At 63.5% G+C, this 13641-nt stretch overlaps 2 protein-coding genes across 4 annotated transcripts; one reads left to right on the plus strand and one right to left on the minus strand.

Moving 5' to 3' along the window:
* Positions 1–433: 433 nt before the first annotated feature.
* Positions 434–2952, plus strand: MDK (midkine). 3 transcript variants are annotated; one of them, XM_048065258.2, is made up of 5 exons: positions 434–620; positions 2092–2175; positions 2252–2413; positions 2489–2650; positions 2776–2952. In XM_048065258.2, exons 2-5 carry the CDS (start codon positions 2097–2099, stop codon positions 2799–2801), a joined length of 429 nt encoding a protein of 142 aa, XP_047921215.1. In that variant the 5' UTR covers positions 434–620; positions 2092–2096; the 3' UTR covers positions 2802–2952. The 3 variants fall into 3 exon arrangements, with proteins under 3 accessions (XP_047921215.1, XP_047921216.1, XP_066853946.1); XM_048065259.2 differs by having other exon boundaries at positions 490–620; positions 2096–2175; XM_066997845.1 differs by having other exon boundaries at positions 538–604; positions 2086–2175.
* A 647-nt stretch (positions 2953–3599) lies between these two features.
* Positions 3600–12331, minus strand: CHRM4 (cholinergic receptor muscarinic 4). Its single transcript, XM_066997844.1, has 3 exons — positions 12106–12331; positions 6301–6342; positions 3600–6155 (listed from the first exon to the last, which is right to left on the minus strand). Exons 1-3 carry the CDS (start codon positions 12158–12160, stop codon positions 4678–4680), a joined length of 1575 nt encoding a protein of 524 aa, XP_066853945.1. The 5' UTR covers positions 12161–12331; the 3' UTR covers positions 3600–4677.
* Between the last annotated feature and the right edge of the window lie 1310 nt (positions 12332–13641).

Raw genomic sequence — 13641 nt, forward strand, 5'->3', positions numbered from 1 at the left:
CACAGCCCTGTTCTCCTGGCGTGATGGGTAACTCCAGGAGAGCCATGGCTCTCCCATGGGGACAGAGATGGTGGCAGGTCCGTCCACTGGTGACAGAAGTCACCGGGAGAGGGAAGGAGGCACGGATGGGGCTGGTGAGGACACAGGGCTGTCCCTTTGCTCCATCGAGCCCCGGGGGGGCATCACCACAGGGGTCTCGGAGCCCCAGAGCAAGCAGCACCGTATCACACCCCCTGCGGCCACCCTGCAGCGCCCGGCCAGGGGGACAGGGGACAGGGGGACGCTCCGGGCCGAGCCGCGACCCCCGCCCCATTTCGGGGCTCGGAGCCGCCCCCCCCCCGGTGCCGAGCATCCCCCCACAGCCCCCCCCCCCCGCCCCGGGGGCCGCCCCTCGGCGGGCCGCCCCCTTTTGTGCCTGGCCGTGCCCGGGGGGTTAGAGGCGGGGGGGGTTGGGGGGGGACGACGACAGGGGAGGAGCCTGCCAAAGTTTGGGGCCGAGCCCACCTTTCTCTGCCGGCCGAGCCCGACGTCAGGGGCCGCTGTGCAGCGCTGCGCGGCGGCTCCGCACGCGGCCGCCACACAAAGGCAGCGGCGCCGCTCCGCGCCCCTCCGCGCCCCAGGTGAGTGCGGCCCCGGGGGGTGCCCGGCGGCACGGGGATGGGCGCCTCCGGGCCGGACCCGGCCTCACCCCCCCACCCCAATCTCATCCCCATCCCCCGGGGCGCGGGGGAAGGCGGGTTGTGGGGTGAGGGAGCAGCTGGGGGGGGGCTCAGAGCGAGCGGGGAGGTGTGGGGGTGCTGGCTGTTAGCCCCCACGCTCACACGCTTGGGGAGGGGACAGGGCTGCCTGAGGGTGGGGAAGGGGCGTGGGGGGCGCTGGGTGCTCCCGTCTGCAGGAGGGGGGGCGGTGGGATGGAGGCGGAAAGCCCCCCCCCGTCCCCGAAGCGGCCGGTCCTGGGGCTGTGGGGACAGAGTCCCTGTGACCACCCGCCCGCTGCCCAGCCGAGGAGGAGCTCGGCCCCAGTACTGGGGCGCCTCTTCCAGCATCGCCTGGGGACTTTCGGCTCTGGTTCAGGGTCAGGACACCCGGAGCAGGGAGGGGAAGCGGGGACAGCCCTTGCGCGACCAGCGGGCGGGGGGGAAGGAGGGGGAAAGTGGTTGGAAAGCTGCCCTGCCTTTCCGCCGTGAACGCTTGGGGATGAGGGTCCCTGGGGACCCTGCATGGGGTCCCCACGCCTTGGGGACCCAGGGGTGCCCATGGCTGAGGAAGGGGCTGAGCAGTGCCAGCGGGCGCAGACACCAAGGGAAGCACTCCGTGGCGGCGGGAGGAAGAAGTTACAGAGCACCAAACACCGAGCATCGGGCGATGCCACGCATCGGGCGGGTGCCAGCGCTGCCCCAGGAGACCCTGCAGCAAGCGGGGCCGGAGCAGCTCAGCCCCAGCCCTGCCCTCCGAAATCAGGCGTCTGGGCTGAGCCCTTGTTCCCCCCGAAGGCAGCAGGGCTGTGCTGTGCCGGGCAGGACGGTTCCCAGCCTTCATCCAGCCGGGCTGTGTAATCCCCCCTGACAGCTCCATTCACAGCGAAGCCAGCGGCGGGCGCACGGAGGCGAGGGCGCTGGAGCCTGGCTAACACGGGCGCTGCTCTCCGGCAGGCATCGCGCTTCCCTCAGCCCATGGTGCTGCTGCCAGGAAGGGCTCGCCCTGCAGTTGTGCACGCACACACACACACACACATGCACGCACACACGTATGCACACGCCTGGTGCACGGGCGATGTGCTGACGGTTGTAGAGCCAGCAGTGGGCGCAGCGCTCCTGCTAAATCGCTCTGGCGAGCTCCCACACTGCCTGCACTTGTGTGTGAGAGCTGCTGGCTCAGCTCCCCGGCCCCTCCGTGGCAGGGGGATGCTTTTGCTGGGATTGTTTCTCCCATCCCTGGATTCCTTGGGAGCTGGGGCGAGGCACCATGGCAGCCACGGGCCCCGGCCCCAGCGTTCCTTGGTGCTGGGTGCTGGATGAGAGCTGCTGAGCACTACGGGGCCGTGTGGCACAGGGTCCCCACCGTCCCCGTCCCCCCCTCCTCCTTCCCCAGGCAGGATGCAGCCCCGGGGCCTCCTCCTCCTCCTGGCGCTGCTGCTGCTGGCTGTCACCACCGAGGCTGGCAAAGCCAAGAAAGGTGAGGGGGAGCCTGGGGGGGCGTGGGGGTGTCCGGGGCGCGCTCCCACCGCTCCCACCCACTCCCTCCCTTGCAGACAAGGCGAAGAAGGACGGCTCCGAGTGCCAGGACTGGCGCTGGGGGCCCTGTGTCCCCAACAGCAAGGACTGCGGCTTGGGCTACCGTGAGGGGACCTGCGGGGACGAGAGCAAGAAGCTCAAGTGCAAGATCCCCTGCAACTGGAAGAAGAAGTTCGGAGGTGCGGGGGTGACCGGGGGGTGGCTGGGGGCTGTGCCGGGTGCCGCATGTCCGTAACGCCTCTTGCCTCTTGCAGCTGACTGCAAGTACAAGTTTGAGAGCTGGGGAGGGTGCAGCGCGCAGACGGGCGTGAAAACTCGCTCGGGCATCCTGAAGAAAGCCCTGTACAATGCCCAGTGTGAGGAGATCGTCTACGTGAGCAAGCCCTGCGCGTCCAAGATGAAGTCCAAGTCCAAAGGTGAGTTCCCCGGCCTCCCACCTGCCCCCGGGCAGCGGTTCTCGGGGCCAGGGAGGCTGGTTTGGGGCAGTGGGGGTCTGCCGGCAGCTGCGCTAACACCTGTCTCCCATGGTCATCGGCTGCAGCAAAGAAGGGCAAGGGGAAGGACTAGAGCAGGACGCCGGTGTCCTCGTCGGCCCCTGGACACGTGCACCTCTCCCCGCTGCAGCGAGCCATGCTCCAGCCTTCCTCCTCCTCCTCCTTCTCCTCCCTCTCCTCCCTCTCCCCACCACCTCCCCTTTCACAGAGATGCCTTGTTTAATCACTACTCTTGTCGAGAGCAGGTGCACCCACCTCGGGAAGGTGCCACCAGCCTGGCGGCCACCGCATCCCCTCTGCCCGTCACCTCGACTTGCACCGTGCCATCATCAGCACTGGTGCCTGGTGGGCACGCTCATGTCTTTTGGAAAATGGGGTTTGGTTTCTTTTCCAATAAAAATCTTTTTAAAAAAATAAATGAATTAGAATTGCCTGTCATCCCCGTGCGGTGCTACAGGGATGGGGACCCCAGAAGAAGGGAAACCAGCCCTGCAGCCGCCACATCCATCCTCCACTCGGGGCGATGCTGCAAACACCTGCGGAGGGTCCAGCACCAGTATGGGGCACCCCCTCATGACCAGAGAGCAAAGAGGTCACAGTGTGGCTGGGGACAGCGGCCTGGGTGCCACACACATGTGCCCTGTGCCAGCACCCCATCTCAGCAGCTCTTTGGGCTGCCTGCCACCCCTCTCCCCTGCTCGCACCCATGCTCTTTCTGTGACAAAAGCAAAGGTGGCCACAGGGACGTTCCCAGGGACCATCATCTGCTCACACCATCCCCACCAGGGCCCACGGGGCGCTGGGGACAGCAACCAAGTGACGCTGCATGAACTCCTCAACTGATGGCCTTTCGTTTCTGGTCCGAGGTCTTTATTTGCTGGGGGGGGGGGGGGGGGGGGAGGGCAGCCGTAGTTGTCACACTTCTCAAAACACCCCAAACCAACCCGCTGGGCATTGTAGTGACACTATGTCGGTTATCCTAAAGGCGGTGGCAGTGAGGGGGTCCCCACCCAGCCGGGGCAGCCCATCTCCAGGTCGCACGGCATCGCCCTGGGGACAGGACAGACGCACGGGCACGGCCATGCCCCACATTTCGGCAGCACCCCGGCCTTGGGAGAAGCGGGGCATTGGCATGACGGGGTTTGGGCTGGGACAGGGCTGGCGGGACCCCACATGCTGAGGACTCCGCGATGGCACCGGCCGTGGGGTTACATCCATTTACAAAGCTCAGCGGCCACCTCCTCCATCCTCGCTGGGCTGCACGCAGGCCACCACCGGTGGGACAGGTGCCCCACGCCTTCCCCACAGGTCCCTAGGTCAGGATGTGAGATCGGGGGGGGGGGAGGAGGGGAGCTCGGCACAGCTGCTAGGGCACAACCTTGACCTCCTCAGGAGGGGGCCTGGGTGGGCCAGAAGGACTTTCTGTCAGCACACTCAAGCCAGCCTGGTCCAAAGTGGCTGGCAAGTTTGGCCCCCTGTTTCTTTTTCATCTTGGAAAATAAATGGTCTACAAGCCTATCGAAAGCATCCAGCATTAGGCCGCCTGTGTGCAAACAAGCTCTGAGGCCTGGGAGATGGTCAGAAGAGGCACCCAGTCTGATGATAAGCACTGATGCTGTTTGGCCAACATCGCAAGGGCTGGGAGGGCTCCTGGTAACCACATCTCCTGGCCTCATCTCACCTCCAGCTCTCTCTCTGGCTCCCCCAGTGAGTCCCTGGGCCCAGGGTGACTGGAGGAGCTGCAGCCCAGCGGTGCCATAGGCCTTTGTCAGCGTTGAAGGGCATCACCTGCAAGCACGTCACAGTCTGCACTTCTGTGAGTGGGGAGCAGAGGACACCCCCCCCCCGCCCCCTTCCCCCCCCCCCCCCCCCCCCCGTCTCCCCTCAGGGCAAAGGAGACAAAGGGGAGGACTGCCGTAACTTGGCTGAAGTGGTCCCTGAGTGCCAGCTTATCTGGCCGTGCCAATGTTCCTGTACTGGCACATGAGGAGATGCTTAAAGGTTTTCTTGAAGGTGGCATTGCAGAGGGCGTAGCAGGCCGGGTTGATGGTGCTGTTGACGTAGCAGAGCCAGTAGCCGATGGACCACACTGTTTCGGGAACACAGGTCTCGCAGAAGGTGTTAATGAGGACCATGACGTTGTATGGAGTCCACGTGAGTATGAAGGCCAGCAGGATGGCAAATATGGTCCGGGTGACCTTCTTCTCCCGGGCTGCCATCTGGCGCTTCTTCCGCACCTGGCTCCTGGCGATGCTTGCAAACTTCCTGGCGACGTTGGCTGGGCGGCTGTTGGACAGGGAGTTGTGGTCAGAGGCTCCCGCCTTAGCCGGGACAATCTCGATGGCGGTGACGCACTCGGTCCCCGTCTGCTTGGTGACAATCTTGATCTTGGACCACTTGGAAGTTGGGTTCACCCGGGGGTGGGCTGGGCTCTGCCCTTGCCCCGCCGGCAAGATTTCCGCTGTGGTCTTGTCTTTTGTGGTCTGGGTCATGCTGACCGTGCTGGACTCGTTGGAGGTCTCCTTCTCCTCCTGATGGCCAGTGGCCTCTGTCTGTGCTGAGGGCTGGTCGTCCACCTTCCCATTCCTCACCTCCTCCTTCACCTCCACTGCCCTCTTGGGGGAGTTGTTGTTGTTCTGTTTGATCAGGGGGGCCTTGAAAAAGCTGAGGGACTTGCCTTTCCTCTCTTTCCTGCTTTCAGGCTTGTGCCTCCTCACCCTGCTCCTGCTGGCCAGGGAGATGTGGATATACAGCACCGTCATGATGACCACAGGCAGGTAGAAAGCAGCGATGGCTGTGCCGAAGGTCACTGCTGGGTTGGAGAGGAACTGGATGTAGCATTCCCCCTCGGGGACTGTCCTCTTGCCCACAATGAACTGCCAGAACAAGATGGCAGGGGCCCAGAGAATGAAGGACAATATCCACGCAGCCGCAATCATTAGCCCTGCCATCTTGGTGGTCCTCCTGGCCGGGTACGTCAGGGGCTTGGTGACACAGAAGTACCGGTCAAAGCTGATGATGAGTAAGTTCATGACCGAGGCGTTGCTCACCACGTAGTCCAGGGCCAGCCACAGGTCGCACACCACGGCCCCCAGCGGCCAGTAGCCTTTGATGATGTAGACCGTGTAGAGGTTCATGGAGAAGACCCCGATGATGAGGTCCGCGCAGGCCAGGCTGAAGAGGAAGTAGTTGTTGACGGTCTGGAGCTGGCGGTTCACCTTGATGGACAGCATCACCAGGATGTTGCCCACCACGGTGACGAGGCTGAGCGAGCCGGTGACCGTGGCGATGAAAACCAGCTCCACCGTCTTGTAGTTGGTGGGAGGCTGGATGGCCACCTCGGAGCGGTTGCTGAGGGTGACGTTGTCGTAGGTCAGGTTGGCCATCTTCGCCTGCCAGGGCTGCGCAGAGAGGTTATGCATGGGGTCTGCAAGGGGAGCGGGGACAGAAAGGGAGAACGTCATCACGCCTGCGGGTCCGTGCTTCCGTCCAGCCGTGGCTGTGAGCCCCCGGGGAGGGCTGCCCGCCGGCAGGACACCCCGCAAAGCCAGGCCACGGCCCGCAGTGCTCACCTGTGTCTCTGGCAGCAAGCAGCTCCTTCTGGAAGAGGAAATCTGAGACAGGAAAAACAGCGTTACACTATGGCTTCAGCCCCGAGACATCCATACAAGTCCTACAGCGCACTGACCTGGCCCGCCTTCCCCAAAGGCTGTGGCTGGTTTTGGAGCAGCCAGGGAAAGGGCCGCCCTCCTGGGGTAATTTGTCTTGGCTGGGTTCACAGCCCAGCCCTGGTGGGTGTGGGAGATGATGGGCAGAAAGACTGCGTCCATCCAAACCACAGCGCCTGTGGGTAACCCTCCGGGGTGATGGCTAAGAGGAGCGTGGACCTTAAGAAAATCAATGGACCAAAACTGGTATGAAGGGGGAATTTCCTGGACGGGGAAGGAGAAGCAAAGCGGCTGGGCAGAGCCTCCTGTCCGACCTGCCTCTCCCACACCACCCAGCCCCAAAACTTGCTTTAAGAAAACCTTCCAGAGCTGAAAGAAAGGAAAGGAGGAATGTGTATGTTTGTTTTCCTAATGAAGCCTTGCTTATTGTTTCACAATGTTTCCAGGGCAAATATTCTTCTTTGCCTTCTGTATTGCTCAGAAAATGGCGATACTTTCTGTGATGATTTTTGCTGAGCACCCCAGAAAGCCCCAGCCCTGGGGATGCTGAGGGCCAGGGCCAAGAGGAGGTGGCCACCACGGGCCCAACAGAGGCCAGCAGCAGCCCAAGCCTTGCGTGTGCCTGACAAAGTGCTGCCCCTTGCAGCCCGCTGTGGCAGCAGCACTGGCCCCCAGCACCCCGGGTGTCCTGAAGCTGATTTTGCCAATAACGCATGGTTATCCTCGCTGGCTGCTCGTGAAGACCAAGGGCTGTCAGAATAGAGCAGCACTGGCTTTGCCCCACTGTGCACTTGTCCCAGGTGTGCAAATGGATCCAAAATATGTAAGTAAGACAAGTGCAGCTCATCCCACTGCACAACACTGGCTGCACAACTCACAGGACATTGGGGAGAGGGCTGGGGAGGCCCAGCTGAAATGTCCTTGGATGCCACCCAGAGGTCAGGTTGAAAATTTCTGTGCTGAAAAAAGAGGAAACCGGATCCTCAGGATGAAAGACTTCAACCGGTGTTTTGAAAATAATTATCGACTGTTTTCTGCCATGGCCCGGTCTATTGGGCAGCTTTTCTTTCCCCACCTGCTGCTCTCTCCACCCCACCACCTCCCCACAACCAAGCCGTGCATCGTGCCTGCAGCGCAGCCGCAGTGGTGGCACTGAGGACAGAGGTCGTGCTTTGTGTTTGCCATCCCCTCAGGGTCACCTTGCCTTGCTTTGCCTGGTGGCACCAGGCCCCCCCCCTTCACCAGCAGCAGCTCCAACCCTCCCAGGCGGGTTTCCGTCCCCGAGGAGCAGCCCCACTGCTTGCCCCATGGGGTAGGGGCGCCCTCAGATAGGATGGAGGGAGCGTGATAGAAAAGGATGCTTTCAGGCTGTCCTCTTCCATGCCCAGCTCTCTCCTCCTGCACCTCCAGCAGCGTGTTCCTCCCTCTCCACAGTCCTCCTGGTCCCCATCCCCTCCACACACTGTGGCTGGGGAGGAGAAGCAGCACTGGCAAAGCCCAGGAGACATCCCGTGGGGTTTCCTGGGGCTGATGCCCACAGGGCTCATAGCCCCAGATACCGACCATATTTTGTCCCTGCCCACGCTGTCCCTTGGCCGCAAGATGTGCCCCCAGGCCCACTTCCACCAGCTGCAGCACCCTCAGCCGCCTGCTCCCTCCCTGGGGCTGCCTGCAGTGAATTTTGCAGCTTTCTCCTCTCCGTCTCAGCCACTGGATGCCCCCAGCTCCTCCCCAATGACACCTTCTGGGCTAAGGGATCCCGTGGCCCCCTCTCTGCAGGTGCAGCCATTAGCAAGCGTGTCCTCGAGGCAGGGAAGAGCATTCCCTCCCCACACGGCACAGCACGGCTGAAGGGGTGAGGTGCAGTCGAGCTCGGATCCAAGGCTGCAGGTGGGGTTGGGGCAACCTGCTTGGGGCAGCCAGGTTTGGCGTGCCATTAACACCGATGCCATGAACCTAAAGGTTAACGACCCAAAGGACCCAGAGGTTAAAAATGCAACAGGATTAGGCCTGTCGTGTCCAACTGGGGGTGTGACGTGGGTCTCAGCCCTCAGCAAAAGGGAGAAGGAAGAGGGGAGGGGTAGGGGATGTTCAATGGCTACCTCTGTTTGTGGCTGGTGTGCCTGAGATGCAAGGGGTGACAGTTTGTGGTGCTAACTGCGTTATCTAATAGCTTCTAACGAGTTTCTGAGTCACGGCAGCAGCTTACATCCAGCAAGGGGTTGTTCTGGTTGGCAGATTCACACCTCTGAAGAGCGTGGAAGTCCTGGGGACCTGCCGCAGGCACCCCAGGGATGCAGCGAGACGTGCGGGGAGCGGGTAAAGGAGGTGTCCTGCTGCTGGGGGGGGTCCCTTGGGGGGCCCTGCCTGGCTGCTCCACACCTGGGGAGCGATGGAGGTGATGAAACAAGAGGGAAAGTGGCCAGGAGCAGAGGGGCCGGCGGGATGTGCTCCTCTGGGGCTGCCAGGCTCCTTTCGCCCCTGCCACCACGGGCACGGTGAGGCTGGGGGGCACCGAAGTCCCCAGAAATGTCAGGCTGGCAGCAAGCGTGCCTGCCAGAGGACACGCACAGAGGTCGGGGTGCTCTTGGCTCTCTGCGGAGCCCAGGACAGAGCTGAGCTTCTGCCGCCTGCTGCATTAATGCTGCCCGCCTCAGAGAGATGCTCACGCTCTTCTGTAGCCCTGGGCTGAAGCTTCAGCAGGACCCAGCTGCTCGGAGGCGGCACGGCAGAAATAACCCCGGATAACACAGCAGGAAAAGGGCAGGGGAGAGGGGATGGAGGGAGAGGGCAGGAGGGTGGCTGCAACAAGTGACTGCCTGGATCAGAGGCTTGCAGGAGAGACAGGGACCAGGGGGAGAGGGAGCAGCGAGGACAGCCTGGGACAGAAAACAAGGCAACTGCGGGGGAGCAGGGATCCCAGCTGCCCCATGCAGACCCCATAAGGCACTCATCCTGTCCTGTCCCAGCGGTCGGATGATCCTGCTGCCCCGCCGAGGAGGTGCTGGGAGGGTTTGGGATCCAGGCGCCGAGCTGCCGCTCGAGATTTGCCCTGTGACCCGGCCACGGGACATTGTGTTTGCACAAAATGATGTTTTCGGCCCTTGGTGTTGCACAACCAAAACTTTTGAGTTTCCCACAGGCCAATCAGCCCCACTCTGCTGGACCCAAACCAACTCGCCATTAACCCTTAACGCTGCGGGTGGCAGCCGGCTCCCGCCCTGCCCATCACAAAGCACCTCAGCAATTTCTGTGCCTGTCCCCGGGCCCAGCACCCCTCTCCTCACGGTGCCCGAAGCTTGGTGCCACCCGCTGCCACCACGGCCTGGCTTGGGCAGGGCAAACGCCTGCTGCTGCGGCGCCTTGCGAGCTGCAAGGAGCTGTAAAACACATTAAGCCCCCTGTGGCAAGCGATGGGCTGCTTCTCTAGCTGGGTCCCCGGCATCTGGCTGCTGCACCACTGGCAGGGGCCGCGGCAGAGCCCGCTCGGCGTGGCATCGGGGCAGCCTGCCACGCTGCGCAGCGCCCTGCCTTTAAAGGCCAAGCTTCTCCGCTGCCGCTCCTCCCCTCCAGCTGACCCGGGACGGAGCTCCTCTGCCAGGCTCTCGAAGACGAGCAAACAGCTGCCGCGGCTCCCCGCATCCCTCCCGGCCCCTCTGAGTCACGGGAGCAGCACGGGGCCGCCGCGGCTCCGCTCGGGCTTTGGTGTGCCTCCAAACCGTGTGCCGGCTTGAAGAGGCCTCAGCGTGGCCCAGGGCTGAGCATCCCCACTGCTGGTCCTGGCACAGTTGTGGTGCTATCGCAGACGGAGAAGAGGGGATGAAGAGGGGAGGGAAGTGGATGGGAACAACTCAATTCGAACTTCCACTGCCTTGCTGCCCCGGTGCCCACCTTGCGACTTCCTGAGCTGGCGTTGAGCCAGCTCGGGGAGGATGCTGAAATGCAAAAGCAAATCTCCTCCCTCGGATCACTGGAGAACGAGAGAGGCACATCCCCGTGCCAAACCCAGCAGCGACCGGCCAAGGACAGAGCCTGCTACTCCAGTAAATGCCCCGCTGAGTGCCAAGGGGCAGGGGGCAGCTCGTGCACGTGAAAGGCTTGCTGTGTATGCACGCACGTGGCATGACGAGCTGCGTTCGTGCAGCGAGCAGCAGCCCCTTGCAAACACAGCCTCCATTTCCCTCTCCTCTTGCTGCTGCTCTCCCCGCTGCCTTCTCAGCCCTGCGCCGCCGGCTGCGCCCACCGGCCCCGCTCCACCGCTGCGGGTGCTGCCGGCCGTGTCCCAGCACATCGGGGGAAGAGGGGCTCCAAAGCCAAGGTGTGCTGGGCACCTCTCTCACTACGTTCATCCCTGCTTCTGGCTGTGTTTTGCTGGGGAGATGTCTGTCATTTCCGTTAAAAGAAAACAACAACAACAACAAACACGACCATGACAAGAGCCGGTATCAATAGGATCCTCTTGGGGATAGTTTAGAGAGAAAAACCATACTTCTTCTGCAAACTCAGAGTAATTGGATCGCAGCATTAATTAATCATTTCGGTTCATTTCTCTTCGATGAAAGAAAGCAGACTGACCTGTGGCGACGGGCATGCCCCTCTTGTGGAGGAACAAACCTCTTTTGCTGAAAGCCTTCCTGCATCTCCAGCCCACCCTGCCCGCCAGCCTCCAGCCCAGCCAAGCGTGCACCGGGGACGTGTCCCTATTTCTTAGCCTGTCCGTGAGGGTGAAGCCAGCCGCTCAGCTCCCCTGGGAGCATGTCCTGGGGTGCGTAAAGGCACCTAGCCCGGGCTATGGGCGCTCCGAGCACACGAGGCCGGGCATTAGGAAGCAGGCAGCAGTGCCCCGAGGTGGTGACAGCTCCACGCGTCCCGCTGCTACCTGTGATTTCAGCGCGAGCATTGCCACCCGTGATGTTTCACCGGAGGCCTGGGCCCTGGCTCCCTGGCATCTCGTGTGTTTCGCTAGCGCCAGGCTCAAGGAGCCGGGTGCCAGCCCCTGCTCACCCTGCCAGCAGCGCGGGGGAACCCGGCCGCTCTCCGAGGTCACCCCGGGTGCCCGGGGCGAAGCGGGGAGCCTCCGTGTGCTGACACCCACAGCCCAGCTCCTTGGCCGGCAGGGCACGGAGGCACGACGGCTATTTCCCAGCCGGGGAAGTGCCCCTCCAGCCCCGGTGTCTGCAAGGACCGGACGGCAAACGTGGCCGCGGCGCAGTCGGAGGGGCTTAAAGAAGGAGAGAGGAGAAGCCGGCGCTGCTTTGATTTGAAGGAGTGCCAAGAACCGTCCCCCTGGTTTGAAGCCAAAGCCATGATTTTGGGAAGGAGAAGGGTGGGGCTGCGCGACCCCCGCCCGTGGGCCCCGGGCAGCCGGGATGTCACCGGGATAGGGACAGGGGGGCAGCCGCGGATGGGGAGGAAGGGGGCGAGAGCTGCCCCTCGCTGCTGCGGGACGGGACGGGACGGGGGGAACGGGACGGGACGGGACGGGACAGGGGGGACGGGACGGGACGGGACGGCCAGCGGGGCGTGCAGAGGGGCAGGGGGCTGCCTGCCCGGGGAAAGTTGGCAGAGAGACCCCCCCCCCCGCCCCCAGCTCCCCCCGGTGTGCGACATCCCCGGGGGTGCGCGCCTCGGGAGCACGCCCCCCCCCACCCCCCCACCTCCTCCCGGCGCCCCCCGGCCCGGGGGTGCCCCCGGCCCCCCGCCACTCACCGGGCAGCCCCCAGGGCGCGCCGCCGCCCGCCGCCGAGCGGTTGTCAGCGGCCATGCCGCAGCGCCGAGCACGCCGCCGCCCCGTCGGGGGCTCCGGTGCTCATGGCCCCGGCCGGCTCCTCCCGGCTCCCGGCTCCCGGCGGCGCCGTGCGGAGGGCGGGGAGGGGCGTGGGGAGGAGGAGGAGGAGGAGGGGGAGGACCCGGCTCTGCCGGCTCGGCCCGGTGCCCCCCCCTCCCCACCCCCAAAAGTGCCTCCCCCCCCCCCCCCCACCCCAACCCAGCATCGCCACCGCCACCACGTCGGGGGGAGGCTTGGAGAGGGGGGGGGACCACGGCGTCACGGTGCCGCGGCCAATCCCCGCGCCGCTGCCTCCCTCCCAAAATAAAATAAATAATTAAAAGAAGCGGGTGCCCCCCTTTTTTAACCCCCCCCCCCCCCCCTCCGCAGCAGCCCCGGCAGCACCGCGGACAGCGCCCGAGGCTCGCCCCGGCCGGGCCGACGCCGCCCGGAGCCCCCCGGGGCCGGCGGAGCCCCGCCGGGTGCTCACGGCCAAATCCCCCCCAGCTCCTGCCCCGGCCCCTCTCACGGCTCCCGCACCCGGAGAGCGGCCTCTGATGGCAGTGCGCCCCCCCCGGGGCCGGGAGATGTGCCCCTCCGCTGGGGTTTGGCCTCTCAAACCCAAATGCTGACCCCCCCCCCCCCCCCAAATGCTGTAAAGAAAACTGCTGCGCCCCGGGCGGACTCATCCGAGCGAGGAAATGTCTGCCTCAAAGACAATCTGATTGCACCGGGGTTGGGTTGTTTGATTGGGCTCTTGTTTGAAACTACAACTCCCCGTGGGTAGACAAAAGAGTGTAATGAACAGCAAGAAGCCTTCTTCCAAAGCTGATCCGGCACGGAGATAAAAACGTGCAACCAAATTAAGTACAAAAGTTTTCAACTTTTAGCTCTTCTCCCAGCGCTGTTCTCTCTCACTAGGCAGAAGAAGTGGAGCCTCCGAAGGCCCAGGCTCGGGTTCTGGTTAGAAGTCGCGTTTGCTGCTCTCTCCTCGGAACACTCGCATGTCCCTGCCTCACCCGTTTCTTTCCATCCTCTGTTTTTGGATGGCTTCTCCTTTTTTTTTCTTTTTCTTGGCCGTGCCCCGAGCTTCGCTCTGCCTGACAGCCCATCAGCAATCCCCGCTCTCCCACTACCGGTTCGGGAGCCTCCACCGGGCTCTGCCGCAAATCGTGCCCTCGGCCCAAGCCACCACATCTGCCTAGAGGCGGGCAAAATCCCCTCTCTCCCCCTGTACAGATGCTCTCAGACACACTCACAAGTTCTTGCTCCCCATCCTTCCACTGAGGCCCTCCCTTGCCCCTCACGGATCCTCTCATACTCCCGGCTGCCTCCCGCAGCGCAGCGCGAGCCCAGCCCCTGCCCTGCAGCAGCCCCGCTCCTGTGAACCCGGCAGACCCATCCTGACATCTTTAATATTCATAAAAGTCAACCCCAGTCTAAAGAAAACGTGGCTGATGATGAAAGTATTTACATTG

The sequence above is a fragment of the Anser cygnoides genome, chromosome 5, assembly GCF_040182565.1.
Source record: "Anser cygnoides isolate HZ-2024a breed goose chromosome 5, Taihu_goose_T2T_genome, whole genome shotgun sequence".
NCBI lineage: Eukaryota > Metazoa > Chordata > Aves > Anseriformes > Anatidae > Anser > Anser cygnoides.

What these genes read in the sequence shown, in the direction of transcription:
- MDK (XM_048065258.2), top strand. Translation starts at nt 2,097, where the DNA reads ATGCAGCCCCGGGGCCTCCTCCTCCTCCTGGCGCTGCTGCTGCTGGCT. An exon ending in GGCTGGCAAAGCCAAGAAAG is followed by an intron (nt 2,176 to 2,251) that starts GTGAGGGGGAGC and finishes CCTCCCTTGCAG; the next exon opens with ACAAGGCGAAGAAGGACGGC. An exon ending in CTGGAAGAAGAAGTTCGGAG is followed by an intron (nt 2,414 to 2,488) that starts GTGCGGGGGTGA and finishes TGCCTCTTGCAG; the next exon opens with CTGACTGCAAGTACAAGTTT.
- CHRM4 (XM_066997844.1), bottom strand. Translation starts at nt 12,160, where the DNA reads ATGGCCGCTGACAACCGCTCGGCGGCGGGCGGCGGCGCGCCCTGGGGG. An exon ending in CGCGCCCTGGGGGCTGCCCG is followed by an intron (nt 6,343 to 12,105) that starts GTGAGTGGCGGG and finishes TTCCTGTCTCAG; the next exon opens with ATTTCCTCTTCCAGAAGGAG. An exon ending in GCTTGCTGCCAGAGACACAG is followed by an intron (nt 6,156 to 6,300) that starts GTGAGCACTGCG and finishes CTCCCCTTGCAG; the next exon opens with ACCCCATGCATAACCTCTCT.